This window comes from Bombus impatiens, unplaced genomic scaffold, assembly GCF_000188095.3.
Source record: "Bombus impatiens unplaced genomic scaffold, BIMP_2.2 scf_0637, whole genome shotgun sequence".
Taxonomy (NCBI): Eukaryota; Metazoa; Arthropoda; class Insecta; order Hymenoptera; family Apidae; genus Bombus; species Bombus impatiens.
In genome coordinates, this window is record NT_177056.1 from 1,335,953 (window position 1) to 1,351,772 (window position 15,820).

The 15,820-nt window shown below is 36.0% G+C and overlaps 1 protein-coding gene across 12 annotated transcripts in view; it reads right to left on the reverse strand.

Moving 5' to 3' along the window:
* LOC100746626 (cAMP-specific 3',5'-cyclic phosphodiesterase) overlaps positions 1 to 15,820 on the reverse strand; it is a 370,153-nt gene that overhangs the window by 123,330 nt on the left and 231,003 nt on the right. Inside the window, exon 1 of one of the 12 annotated variants that reach the window (XM_033322387.1) lies at positions 12,464 to 13,183. The exons of the other annotated variants lie outside the window; for them this stretch is intronic. Within the exon in view, the coding sequence (XP_033178278.1) occupies positions 12,464 to 12,549 (86 nt within the window). The 5' untranslated portion in view covers positions 12,550 to 13,183. Of the gene's footprint in view, positions 1 to 12,463; positions 13,184 to 15,820 lie in introns of those variants that run through there. 12 annotated transcript variants of the gene reach the window in all.

Here is a 15,820-nt window from a genome sequence, read left to right on the forward strand (position 1 = left end):
ATATTAATGGCAATTTTCGTGAAGATTTAACGATCATTTTCACTGATACTCGGATATCTCGAATTAATTTGATGTTACGTGGGTCGTTTGGTAAAATGGTCACGAGGGTTATTAACAAAATGCGTTAATATTATAACGAAGGGATATAAACATTTACGACGATATTAAATTGTCTCCGTTTATCCATTACGTTAATAATGAATAATAAGTAACGAAGCGAATAAAAACTTTATGTGCGTTATAATTATGTTCTGATAAAAACTGGAAATCAAATATTTATATAGAGATGGGAAATCGATAAATATAATTTGCGTTGGATTTATTATTAATTTCTTTTTCAATGAAAATTTAAGTCGAATTACGTATAATGGTAAGACAGAGTTTTTTGTAAATTAACAATGTTAATGTAATAATTTTCAAAGAGCCTTCAAAGAGTCAATCTTATACCCACGTGCTCTATACCGTGTACTTTGCTAATAACCCATTAATTTAACGTCCCTTTAATTTTTAAAAATGCTGTAACGAATCGAAGTATTCGAAGGATCGGAAATATTCGGTAAAAATGGAAAATTTGGACGTACTACGATTATAATTATCATATTTTTGTTACATTTCTTACGACTATTCTTATTATTATCTGTTTGGTTAGTTTTATAGTTACAAAGTTCCACAAATATTAATCTTCACCTTTTTTCTAATCTAAAGTGAAGATTAAATTCATCAACTAATTCTAAGACTTACTGTCTTCGCCATTATTTTTAATATTCTAGCAAACTAACCTCGTTCATAACCACAAAAATTCCTAGTAATGGCAAGTAGCCATTCCTCTCTTTCGAATCTGACAATAAGATGAAGGTTAGGTTCCAAATTTTCCACTCGATTGAGAAATTCGATATTTCTGTTACCTCGATTATTCATAAAGTCTCCTCGAAAAACAATTATTCGCCACAGTCATTCGTCACAACGCTACTGTCATCGTTCGAGATATTTTTATTTCACTGCACTCACTCCACTCGTAGAATCTTCTTTTCCACCTCAAATGAAACGACAATCTCGGATTATCTAAAACTTCCGCGAACATAATTCTCAAAAAAGTTGCCGGAACATGATATTCGTTTTATATTCGCGCGATAACTGTTGCACTCTGAATATGCACGAGGAAAACGCTAATCGCAAGCGAGATGAACTTTAGCAAGGAGATGCGTGTTCACGTTTGGATGATCGTAATTGTCGGTCGCTCGATTTCGAAACGAAAGTAGATCAATCTGCATTATGACTTACGAGTTACGAGGCACTGTCGACGCGAGCACGAGGACAAACTAAGAGGTGACTCGAAGCGAAACTGTCGGGAATTTGTCAGCGAGAGTGAGAAGGAAAGAAATCGATTGTCTTGCGATATCTTCGCGCGCTTTAAATGCGAGGCACCAGGGCCGTATCTGCCGATCGAAGCGCCCTGGTCTTTCCAAACATTCGATTTTAATTTTCTAATGTTACTTTTTTTCTTATATTTATTTATCTTTATATGTGTGCTTATTGTTTTATTATTTTATAATGTTTTTGGTATAATTAGTTTTTAAACTGTTATCGTAATTATTATCAAGTGTTAATAATTAACGATGTTTATGTACAATTAATAAAATTTTGTTTCAATAGGATTTTGATGAATTCCAGAATTGAAACAAAATACGATGTATATTTTTATACATATTAAATTGAAATTATCATAGTTAAACATCTTCCTACCATTAACGTCGTCGATTATCTATTCATGGTCACCTATCGATTTTTAAATATCTTTAGAACACGCCAATGATACAAATTTCTCCGTAAAATTGTATTTTTACGTTTCGTGTCACGATAGAATAAAAGAATCAAGAATTTTACAAATGCTTTTGTTCCTATCCTTTCGATTATCCTCTGCACTATATCACCAACAATACTCTCAATTTATTACTTTCCATTTCACCATTTGTATTTAATTTGCATTTTACTATTCCAATTTTTCGAAATTGTGTATAAAAATTTATATCAAAGAAGTCCGTTTTAACGATATCGTATGTCAAATAATCTTTCAATAAAATGTTTAATAAAATTATTTTTTTAAATTATTATTTAATATAAGCAATATTTAATAAAAGCAGGCCGTGAATTGGTGTCCAAAACAAGGAACATTTTTAATTACATTTTCGCGAGTAAAGAGCGCAGTTTTTCGTACGCGAATCAACGAGCCAAGGTAGTTGGTTCGCCGCGTGTTGCACAAAACCGATTCTTTTTTCGTAACCAGTCACACGATATCTCGTGTGTGTGCAAATCAGATTTGATCGTGGTCGACGATAGTTTGGCAAACATAGTTTGGCGTACGAGCGCTTGTTCAGTTCGTATTACTGGAGGAAAACGAATTCTACGTTTTCCTTCTCTTGCAGTCCGTTCGAATCAGAGACGTGAGAAACATTGTATACCATCTGGACAGAAATTTGAAAAACTGAAAATGTCGATGTCTGAAGGATCGAGAAATTTAGAAAATTTTGGTGATTTGGAAATATAGAAATTCGAAAGTTTCCTTCTTTAAATCCGCAAGAGATTCACAATGGAAAATTTGTCCTCACCGTTACCGCTGCTTACGTAAACTCGAAATGACCACGTGGAAGGAACTGCGCCGGTATTTAATGCAACCATAATATAGACTTACCTGGAACAAAGAATGAATCACATGATTAATACCTCGTTTCATGAATAAACATTAATGAGTCATAACAGCGCAATAGTGGCTATACGAATATTAGCAAAAATTCGAATCGAATTTCATATTTATCGACAATATCGATAAAACAGGGAAAGAAGATTTCCAAGATAAGGGTGATAACAGGGTAAAACAGAAAATTTAATATAGGTCAAACAGATCCATGTTAAATAATTAACAAATTGTCTTATTACCTATTGCACTGTTAACTTTATATCACGTGTACAATATATTGCATGCAACAAGTAAACACATCGTCCGCTAGTGATCATACAAGTCAAAAAACATGAATCGAGAGTCTCAAATACCGATTAAATTCTATAATTGAAATAATAATTTCTGCTAATCTTTGAATATATCGAAATGATTGGAATGACTATTCTAGCGACCAAAGGGACCAAGTAATAATAAAAAGTCATGCAAGCAATGCAGCAAGCATCGAGCAATGCAATGTGTCACTTCGAGAAACGTTACAGGTCACGGATTGTGAGTATTTTCAAGAAAAGGTCCCTTTTTATGAAATATTCATGCGTGGATATAAATAAGCGGAGGGACGATTTATTCATACGAAACGTTACGTTCATTATACAAGCTATACATCACGAATTATCGTCGTGTTACTATTTTGTTGCACGTCATCGTACACGCTTATCACTGGCGCCTTATTCTACATGTGTACGTATACACGTACGCTACCGTTCAAAAGATCAGTTAGACTTAAATACGTATGTCTATACGATATATGTGAAGAAATATTACTAAAAAATAGATTTTCTTATTGGAAAAGATTATTACGAGCATTCGTAGCTATTTTGGAAGTCGAAATTGATAAATTGATATTACGATCGTCCTCTACACTTGAAAGTAATATCATTTTAATATGAAATAAATTTTAAATAATGGAAATAATTGTAGCAATTAATTAAAATTATAATAGGAAATAAATTTAATTTTTGAATAGTATAATAGTGTACATGTGTACATTGCCTACATGCATTAGACACGCATTATATACGTAGAGCGTGTTGAAGCAGCGTTTGAATAATAATATTTTAATGAAAGGAAATTGTGTCACACGATCAACGTCACAACAGCTAACCGTGTCTTCCATTTTTCATTGTACTAGTAATTTGGAGCGTTCCGCGTGATACAGTGGATAAATTGGTGTCACTTAATGGGCAAATCAATAGTTGTTAACGATTGGCGAGATCGTTCCCTTCCTTAACGGTATTTCTCGTTGAATCTTTGGTGAGTGGGATAGGATAAATATGCGTTTAAGATGATTTTTGTTAAAAATAATCATTTTATTATAGAGCGGAATATTTCTCTATTGAAGAATGGATAAATATATTGCGAGGAAATTTAATGTTTATCGAAATTCATTATTGCAGAAATTCTCTATTATATAAGAATTTGCATACAAAAGCAGCTTATTTCGTAGCTTAGTTCTTATCGACATTAATAAATAAAACATTTTCTTCTTTCTAAACCCGATTGTCTGCTTTCGTTAGGAGAAAAGAAGCTACTATGAACTCGACGTGCAATTTCTAAAGAGAACCGCGTGTTATCGAATGAAGAGTACAATGGTGCCCCATAGTGATGGGGAGGAAGCGAACGAGGCAACGCGACCTATATTTCGTTTGCACGCGAAACGATAAATCAAAAATTTCGCCTTCGAGATGATCACGTTTTTCTTTAACTCGCTTATAAATAAGGTGTCTGTACCAAGATAAGAAGGAAGAAACTTCTTTACTAGCAAAATACAAATAATAAAACTTCATAAATAGTTTGAACAACTGTTACAAGAAATTTCGCTGTCCTAATGTCTTCCTGTAATAAGAATGCTTAATTGATTTGATTAATGAACGAAGATTTAGTAAGACGGTAAAACGAAGATGTCTTAAAATGGGATCAAATAAGTTACAAAGAAAATGTTCGTAAAAAGAACATCGCAAATAAAGCACTCTTTCGATAAAGAATGATTTTGAATATTACTATGAAGATAAAGTAGGAAACGGAGAAGTGTTGATAAAGAAGATTTCTATAGTGAGATGTACCGCTTGAGCATTTAAAAACCTTTCTTTGTAATAATTTGTAATAATTGAAGAAAAATAATATTAACAGAGAACTCTTTAAGTTAATAAATTTAATAGTAGATCAAACAAAACAAACAGCTTCTGTCTGTCTGGGCTGAAAAAATTCCTAGATTAACGACTGTTGACCATCGTCGATATTGTTATACAAGACAAACAGTAGCATTATAGACGGTAATCCATATAGATCGAAGAAAACGGTGTTAACACAGAATAAAGACTTTATGACGATAGTCTAATAAAAATTCCTAAATCAACATTCAATAAACGATCTGCACATAACAAACAACATCAATATCAAAACAACCTTAATCCACTTTATTATCGAAGCAACACGTCAGCTTAGCAAACACAAGGTAATCTCGCGTCACCTACCAAAGCTCCCTACATTAACTCCCTACTAAACTTCTCGTTGACCAAATCGATTACGAAAGCGTGCTGGAAAAAAGATCGTTCGAAAATCCACTTTCAACTTCCAACTCTCTTAAGCAATTTTTCCACATCTACTCAGCAGATCCTAAGAATTACTTCAGCAGCCCGAACTACTGTTATCAGAAGCTAGTGGCAACCAAAGTTCTCCCCATTCTAATACCTAAACCTCTTAACCAAATTTTCCACGTATATCCCGAGATTTCAGCTATCATCCCAGCCACAAACAGCCACTGATGCCTATCTGGCTTTAACCTAGCAGAAATTCATGAAGCGTATTTACAGTATTTACGCTGCAACCAAAACCCACCTGGTTCTAATTCCTAAACCAACCTACTCGAGCTCCTCGAATCTACCAAAACAGCCCGAATAACCATCTTAACACCTCCTAATGGTTGGTCAGTTTTAACTCATTCGCATTAGCGTGCCGTGACACGTTCCACTTTTCTGGGCGTATATACGCCGGCCGGCCGCGCGTCACAGAACGAGCGAGATCGAGGCGAGCAAGGCTGACGATTGAAAAAAGAAAGGATGAAAGAAGGGAAAAAAGCGCGAGTCTCAGGGGTCGGGAGTTAAGTGGTCGAAACAGAGCCACGGAGGGGCGGCTGCAGAGATTCCCTGATACGCACCTGGCCACGCGCATTTCAGGGCATCGGTGACGTCAAACCAGGGGGCTAGAGGTTGTTGATTACGTCACTGGCCCCAGCCAGCCTCCAACACCACGGCATCGATCAGTTCGACCAATGGTGGGGATAGAAGCTACGCTTGTAACAGTGGTGGGGGGTAGCGAGTCGAGGAAATATCAGTAATAGCCGGCTCCCGCGGTCTATTAATTAAATTTTTGATTAGTCGACGATATTTCAGCATTCTCCCCACTACTCTACTCTTCTCTCCTTCTCTTTGCGTTTCATCGTCTCGCTTCCTCTCACGATCTCCCGAGAGATGTGACGCGGGTTGCAGTTGCCAGGCGAAACTAGATTTTTCGGTAACGGGCAATTATCTTGCCTTAAGTCGCACGGTGGGGATGCGATATTGATATTCGAGAGTGTGAATTTTGTTGGAAAGAGTACGATTGTGTTTTAGGAAATTATTTTTAACCAGAGATCTGGCAAATGTGCGTTCAAAAGTTAATTCGTATCTTAGCACGATATTATGCAAGTATTTTTTAATTAATTTATACCTTGCGGTATATTGGTAAAAAATGAAATAAATATAATTCGTAATTTAGATCGATAATATAATATTGTTTATATCGCGGTACGATATATCTGCAAAATCTCCAAAATATTCGGAATGGAATTTTCTTTTCGAGGAAATCGCGGAATCTCAGGAGATTTTTAAAACGTACAAATAACATCGAAACGCGCATTTTTTCGCAAACGGAAATGTCGATCGAGAGTTTGCTCGCGAATGGTTGAATCCAAGCAAACAAGAAAGGAGAGCGGAGGGGAGTAAAAATTGAACAGAACTGTTCGAATCGACTCGAGTGGACCAGGAGATGCGAGACTCTTCCGCCAACAACGTTCCTTTTATCGACTTTTCTTCCTCCTATTTCGGTCTCCCATTACAGTTTTCGTTCGTAAAATTCGCGCGAGGCTCGGCTCAACTTTTGACAGGTCCCTCGCCGATACGATTGTTCGTCAGGCTTGCAAATCATCCCAAACTTTGTATTATTATTATTTTTGTATCGTAAAATTTCACATTCGCGAATTGTTGCTAACGATGCGACGTTCATACTTTCCGAATATAATGTTTTCCCATTGTCGTGAATTTTCGAAATCGCTAGAATTGTGTGAATTTTGAACACTTCAATATTCAGGCTTTTTCCATTAATTCAACTAACGGTATTAATAAAGCTTAATAAGTTAGAAATTACAACGTAACAATGCTAGCAGTTTATTCTGTATCTTTCGAAGCGTTAGAAAATTCATTTTTCTAAGTAAATTTACGATTTTATAAATCATAAGTCAGCTCATTTTACGTCTTTTTAACCTTCCAGCGTCGCTGATTAAAAATAATTTTCTATATTTATAAAGAAGTTTGGAGAATCATCCGAGTGTCTGACTTATATCGACTTATTCTACTGTCGCTCTCCTTAGCCAGGGATACTTGATTTAATCAGGAATAATTCTACCGTTTCTATCGAATCAAATGAGACATTTCTATGTGTGGAATGGAATGGCGTTAAATTTTTGATGAGAGGAATCGCGTTTAATGTATACAGCATAAATTGAAATAGCATAAAAAAGTACTTGAGTAATGCAAGTAATATTTTAGAACCCTTTAGCGTGTTTATGGCAATGACATTTAATGTTTCAAAGATCGTGTCGTTTATCATCTTGTTTGCCATATATCTGAGGAAACGATTGCGAATAAAATTGCAGTCGATAAAGTGCATATTCAACGCTGCTTTTCTCTTCGCGTGTTAGATGGACGAAAAAAAAACTCTGCTGAAATTACTCGGATCATTTTTCTTCATTTTCGTTGCCAACAAAAAACCAACAACGACACATTCACAAATGCAAAGGTGATTTTCCATTGAATATCGAGCCACGTATTACAAAAAGTGGACAAAATTTCTATTCGATAAGAATAAACTTCCCTCTTTTCTCTCTTTGCTGACTTGGAGTTTCCATTGAAATGGTTCAACTTCTTAAATATTGTTTATTTTCTAGTAAATTAGTTTCGGGGGCACGCTATGAAGCGGGTTGCGCGAAAGAAAAATCCAAGAACGTTCCCGGTGTTCATTAATCCCGTTGCTTAATTAATTTTCGCCGCAAGCATGTCAAGAGATAAACTCAACGCCCTACAAAAATTGCAAAAGAACGGCCAAGAAAAAGCTGTACGCCTTAAATCGCGCGTGACAATCGATCTTCTAACCGTTCACCCTATTCATCCTCGAAAACATCAATTTCCGGTCGTGTGAGTCGCTCCTCTTCAATTTACATTTCAAAACATCAATCTTGTTCAAGATATTCCTCATATTTTACTAAAATTATTTATCCTGGAAAAACATGGATTTTGAGGAAAATTTTCAAGATGTTTTTCTATGGCTTCAATTTGCTTTTTTATCGAGAAGATATTTCGTTTGATTTGCAGGAAGCTTTGGAAAGTTTAGAAATTTCTTTTTCTTTTTTCCATGAATTCGATGATTAAGAGAGTCGGTATTTTTTTGTAAATACTGAAATATTTTGTTAAGAATTATTTAGGGCGAAAATGTGAATTGCCAATAAGGAACATCGCCAAAATTTTCGTGTAATCGCTGCAAAAGGGAGATTTTGTCTCGAAATTTGAAAGAACGCGCTCTTTTCTTCCTCGGATTACACGTGAAAAGCCTAATTGTTAAGATTAGTTTCCGCGATTAGCGACGCTTGAGAAATTGTATACTCGAAAAACGAGTGAATTAAAATAGTAGAAAATAAGAGAAGAATAACGAAAATTTCGTCGCGTTTTCGAAATTCACAGAAAGCTAAATAAATGACAGAATATCGCATTATGTATGCCGACGTTCGCCGTTAAATCGACCAATAAAACGACGAAGAATAATATCCAGACGACGGTGGAAAGCTGAAAAAGAAAGCAGTTTTCTAAAAATGACATCTTCGCTATTTTTCTTTCATCGAAAGTACGACGCACAGCTGACATTAAATTCAATTAACCAGCATTCCTTCAGTTTCCTTTTCAAGCTTCCAATTTCAGTAACTTTCTTCGAACAAGGATCTGAACGCGAGATCCACGATTTCTCATTTTCTTTCATAAACTGCAACAGTTACTCCCTCTCCCCCTCTCCTCAGTGCTGATGTTTCATTTTCACAACTTACAATCTCATTTCGCGCTTTCTTCTCGAGATTTACTTGGTCAGATTTTTTGGAACGCGAATGGTCGTTCTTTTTTCCTTTTAACCACACGAGCAGATCTCAAATGGTGAAATAACAATTTTCACAAGTTTACTGCTGGTTAATTAGAATTTTCCGCGATCTCGTTTCGCACGATTGTTTGCAGCACTCGAACGGCGAGGTGGAAATTTTAATAACGAAAGTTTTAATGAAATATTTGTAAGTTTAGTAGAGGCCTAGTTTCGTTTTCATCCTAACTGAATCGTTCAAATCGAAAGCGGTTTTAAATGATTAAATTCAAATGTATTTCTCGATCGACATAAATTATTAATTGTTTTATGAATGAAATATTTCGTGAAAGTCGATGGCAGAAAACAGAATGACAGGTTTCTAACGATCTACCAACAATTTTAATATCAACATACCCTTTTCATTTTTGTAAAACATTTCCCACGAGAATTTATGACGATAAAAGTCCGGCACGATGTACTCCAATATTTTTGAAAATTATTTATAGCAACTTTGAAATTTTATTTCTAAAGAACCTGTATACTTGTGTCATTAACGATTTATTGCCAATTCACACGCAACGTGGATTGAACGAAGTGCATATTTGAACAATAATTTAATCGACAATTTAAGGAACGAAAAATTATCCTGCAAAGTATATAATATAAATTTTTCTATATAAAATATGTATAATATAAGTATCCTATGAAATATACCAAAAGGAAAGCAAATTAAAGAATATTGATTTTTAAAAGATTGCAGACAACATTAGACTAAAGAAAAATAGAAACTATTCGTCGTGAACAAAATACTAACGTTTAAAATATTTTATAAAAGTAGATCAACCAGTTGAAAATGAAAAGAAGATGGAATTATTTCTGTTATTTATCGCAGATCAGATATCAGAAGAACATTCTAATATCTAAATAAAAATGAAAGTGGGAATGCACGAGGGAAATAGTTGTCTGGCCGCGTACCGCCTCATTCTACTTCGCTTCTACTCGCTGGTTACAGAAAATGTCAAGGTCAACGAGAGAAATTAATAGTCTACGTACTTTTCATCTACGAGTTGAGAGCTACCACTGATTTATTTAGAATTTTTCTTTCGTTATTTTTTTCTTTTCTTTTCTTTTTTCAGTAGAACAAAGCGAATATCGAATTTAGAGAGGAAGTTGGCGAAATTTTCCGCGTTCGTAACACACATTTCGCGAATTCAAAGGAGAGACGATTGACTTTGCAACGTGAAAGCGCAAGCCAGCGAGTAATTTTTCTTGAAAGGAAGCAAATTTCGAGGAAAGAATCGGTACAACTATTCCACTTCCTTTTCCACGCGATAGTTGGAAATTTTAGCTCAAAGAAGAAGCTCGATTTATTATATTTAACGCGAGAAAGAATTATTTCTCCTTATCGAACGAAGTGGCACATTTTTCTTCGAAGAACAGAGTATTCTTTTATTTCTAATAAGAAAAATTACGCACAGTATATATTATTTTATGTCGGATGATCAGACATATTATGCATCAGAGTATACAATATACTATTTTCATAAGAATAATATTTACATAAGGGGAGAACGTTTCACAAATTCACCAAACCGAGGAAATAAATTTGGAGACAGGCGAAAAATGGGCGAGAAGCTGGACGATATATTTCTCGGAGATCGGAAATTGAGAGAATCGAAGAAACGACATTCGTTTGCGGAATATGGTGGCCTAGAATTCGCGACGAAATTCCGAGAATTAAAGGATCATCGTGAAATAAGCAAACCCGATGAACGATTCTGCTCACGAATATCGTGGCATTTCTCTAACGAGGCGTCACGATCCCAGGAAATAGTATTCCAGAGAATTTCGAGCAGCCACAGAGCAAGACAGCGAAGACGATCCGCACTTACGATCGTCGATTCACGTTTAATCGTGAACGTGATGAATTTTTGCGCGCCTTTTCGGCAATAGATTTCAGCAAATAGGCAAAGTTCAAGAAAATTATAATTCCAAATTGATAATTCAATTCAGAGAGATTTTTCGGTGAAATTTTTCGAAACTTCGCAATGTTTTTATCGTTCGACAATTATATACGATCTTTCCAGTTTCGTCGATTTTATAGGAATTTTATTCAAGATACGATTCACGTAACATCGCTGAAAAGAAAAAGGAGAAAAGATCGGAAGCCTAAGTCGATTCAAAGTTGAAAGAAAAACACGTGTTAACAGGAGAAAGAGAAACAATTTGTCCACTGAATAACTTCATTTTTTTTTACTACTTTCAGACCATTTCCGATTGAGCTTTACTCGTTTATCACTTTCGTGCATCTCTCGTTGGAATTGTCGTGACATTCTCTACAAAAAAAAGCAACAACCTGTCACGAACTGACTGTAATTCATAATTCAACTAGCTTCGGATTCTAACCGTGTGAAAATGTTCAACACGATAACTGTTAGCGATTAATCATCGCGGGAACAGGAAAAACGAAAATCAAAGCTTAGATAGATGCCTCGGATTCGTTTCGCTTTGAATATTTTTGAAACATTGGTTGCTCCACCAAGTTTCATGGACCATAGATTTCTATGAACCCATTTGTCTCGGCGAATATTCATAAAATACCTAAGCTTAACGAACAGACAAAAAGATTCCTCGAAATTCCCTTCCATTTATCACGACGCGTTATCATTGACTATGAAAGCTGCTTGACCTTCGTAAGGAAGCTTCAAATGCTCATCTACTTCAAAAGATAAATTCGAATCTCGAAGGGTCTTGAAAAATTGACGACAGTCCATTTCAAACAACAATTGATTCTGTCGTTTTAAAGACGAGGTACGGTGTTCTGGCCATCTTAAAAAACACACACACGCACACATACGAAGTTTCTGAATAATTAATCCGGCACTTTTATCTTTCCATTAAATAATTCATTCGAAATATTTATGTCGTATCACTTCGTTTCAATCGGCTTTAATCTGTATTGATCTAATCGCTTAAAAAGTCAAATCCACCGTTGTATATTTTAGGAAATAAATTCCACTGCTTCTGTTTAATTTTACAGCCAAATCCTGATCCACCTGAAACACAATTATCAAGCCTCGAACTCGATCGTGCGAAGCATGTGTCGCAACACCTAAAACCCAAGTTCCATTCTCATCCGAGAAACGAATCCTAAAATCTCAATGCAAAATGCCTAAGAAGTACCCAGCCAATCGATGTAACCTCAAATATGCCGATAAATCTCTGCAAAGGCTAACATTTCTTCGAACGATTATCCAAAATATCAAACATATTACTAATTTCACGCTTGGACCGTCGACAGAAGCGTCAAACGCGTTCATAGACAGGAAAAGTCTAGGTCTGTCTCTCACTAACCTACTTGAGGGATGAACACGTGGCCCACAGGGGCAGCAACCGCTGCTGGAACGTTTCCTTCTACGTGCACACCAGTCCTGACCCATCCTCCGTAGCCAAGCTTTTTGGCTTCACCTCTTCCAGAAGTCTACGTCACGTTCTAACGAGCAAACATTTAACAATTTCTCAACGCGAATGTTCTTCCTCCTCTTCAACGCCCAGTGACCATGCATTCTCACAATTTGGCCAAAAGCACGCTCTCAAAGATGCTCTTAAATCGCTATTCTCCAGAATTTCTCAGTTCTCTTCTTGTCCGAGTCCGAGTGCTCGATCCTTTAACGATGTCTTCATCGACGAGACGTTCAAAGATTTTTCATTCGTTCGATGATCGATTCGAAGATTCGTTGTTCCGATTAATTGGAGGTTAATTGGTTTTAGGTCTAAGTCTGATCTATGCTGACAAGTTTCTTGGTCCTGGCGAGTGTTTTTAGGAAATATTTGGTTACGACTAAGGTGGAACAGTGTACGAAGGTTATTTAAAAATTCGACAGAAGCGATGCGGATGATTTATCGTTGTCGTTATTCGTTTGGTCATGTTGGGTCCCAGTTGAACTAAGTGCAACGATAAAGTAAGTAACTCTGGTACGATAACATCTTGCGGAAGTTGTTCTTAGCAGAATTTCAGTTTTCTTAACTATCGTTAATATTCGTTACAATACGATTGAATTGCTTTCTGTTTGTTGATAGAGTTAGCTACATTTCTAAGGAACTATCGTTTCTTTCAGATCAGATTTCCTCGTTTCGTTGAACATTCTTGCAAAATTCACTGATTAATTTTTAGAAACTTGCGATTTCGTTCTCCGTTAAAAAAGATCGATATTTCCTTATCCCTCGGTTTTAATCAAATTTCTCTACATTCATATTTCAAATTTTCAAATTTCTACCGGAACAGTTGCTATCTGTTATCCCATCAAAAAATCTGTCGAATATTAATTCAATTTTACCAACGTCCGAGTTTCTTCTCCAATATATCGTTCGTTTATCCTCGATATTTTCCTCGATTTCCTCGATAATTTCCTATTCCACTAAAAGGTTTCAGTTTCAGGTAATCGAGATTCCCTCGATTTCCCGCTATTTTTTTCTTCTCGAAACAATCTCTTAAATATATCATCGGTACGCCACTATTGTCCCGTTTTCGTCTCGCCCAAAATTACAGTACGAATTAAGTGGCTAATTAGCGTGGCCTCTTCGGCTTCAATTATCCCGATGTTAATTTTCTCGAGGTTTTCCAACACCGGGAAACGCGTCGACGGGTGAAACGAATGGATAAGAAGCAATGATAAAGGGAAACTGTATTTTCCAGCAACGTACACTCGACCTCACGAGCTTTCAGCAAGATTGTCGGATTACACGCGAGATCCTTCCAATTCACAGAGTCCTGCTGATCCTTTTCGTGCCGTGACCAAGATGGATCTCGAAAAGGTAGCCTGTCTGCGTCGATGTTCGGCTCGAACTCTCCCTTCCTAAGAAGGGATTATTTGAGGATCTGCTGCCTCGATTAATTAGTACTAACGTCGTCAATTAGCATTAAGATGAAAAGTTGGTATTAGGGAAGATTACTATTTGAGGATTTGCTCGCAGCCTTCTTCAAATTGCCGGCAAATCTTCGTTGAGATTATTGGTGATTTTGTCGACTATTGGAAAACCGGGATTTTTATGGGATTCTTCTTGAATTTCGACGAGTGGTTGCAGAGTCGATGTTCTTGTTAATAGTTGACGTTAATTGGTACTTGGCAATGATCGATCAATGGAAGTTTCCGGACTTGCTCAAAACCTTTTTTAAAGCTTTCGAGCAGCTTCATCGACTACTATTTTTTTGATCTTGTCGATGATTGGAAAATTTAGATTCTTATGGAATTCTTCTCGAATTTTGACAAGTGACTACGAAGTTGACGTCTCTGTTGCTTTTTAATGTTGATAATTGCTATTTTCTTACAGAAATTTTCCTTATATCTTTAGAATTATATGCAGATATATTTTGTCAATATTAAGAAATATATTTTCCTCTCTAGTAATCGTTGCTCCTAATTATTATTCAACGAAGATTCGCTATAATAAAACTCGAGGCCTTCTTAAACCTTCTTAAAAAAATATTCTGCTGAAAATTACTCTCAAGTTTCACTTGAGATTCCAGTGTTAACTGCAGACTCGTTGCTTCAATTAATTCCTCACGCTAAATAATGTATATTGCACATTGGTTTAATCCACTTGCGTGAAATCGAAGATTCGTGCAAACAAGTATCCCGCTGAAAATCCTTCTCAAATTTCTAATTCTCAAAATTAAATCTTGTATCGTTACTTCGATTAATTGGCACCGTTTGGAATTCGTTAAAAACTCGCTAATTACTACGATTGTTAGCATTAAAGACCCATTGAAATAGGTGTTGCATTCAAATTTCAATCTCTCTAAATTAATTCTACGTTAGACACGTTGGACCCATTCAGGATTCATTAACTTAACATTAGAATCTAAATCACCAAGCCCCTCTAAATTAACCATCAAATTCAAATCTCAGCCCTCAAATGGCAATTTGCTATCTTAACGTTAATTCAGAGACTAAACTTGTCACTGCAATCTCTTCCTGTAAATTTCAATGTTTCATTTCTCACAACATGCTTTAATTTGGCATTAAGCTCTAAATGACAAAGCGTTTCGAAAAACTGTCTTCAAATTTCTCATCCTGGATGGTAATTCATTGTCTCAAATTCACCAGAAGTTCAAATTATTCTTGAACATTTACCAAGATTTCAACTTTTTTTCCAATGTTCGTTAACTTAGAATTAGAATCTGAATTGCTACGAGGTTCTTCAAAATTCGGCAGAAAATTCAATTTCTTATTGTTCATTCATCATAGATTTGATTTATCGATTTCATGATTTATTGGAATCTCTGCTTTCAAACTTATCCGCGAAAACTTTCATTTCCAGCATCTTAACGGATTCACCGTCGAGATTTTCCTAGTTTACCATAAGCCTGAAATTGACCATTCCACGCCATAAATCCAGCAGAAATTCAGTTTATCAGCAGGATCTGTACCGTCATCTTCAATATTCAATCCTCCATAACCAAACACTGTTTCACTTCCTTATCAGTCTGCCAAGGATCGATCTCAATTTTCAATCCCCCATAACCAAACACCAATCGGCTATTTCAAATTCAAAGTCACCCACCCTAACATCAACCCATCGGAGTCTTATCTTCACCCCATCCGAATATATTTCACTTCCACCCTCGGCACTCGATTCCCTTCGAAAATTCGCCTCTTCTCAACTCACCGCTATGAAAAACCACCGTTAGAAACTAAACCCGCCCCCCTC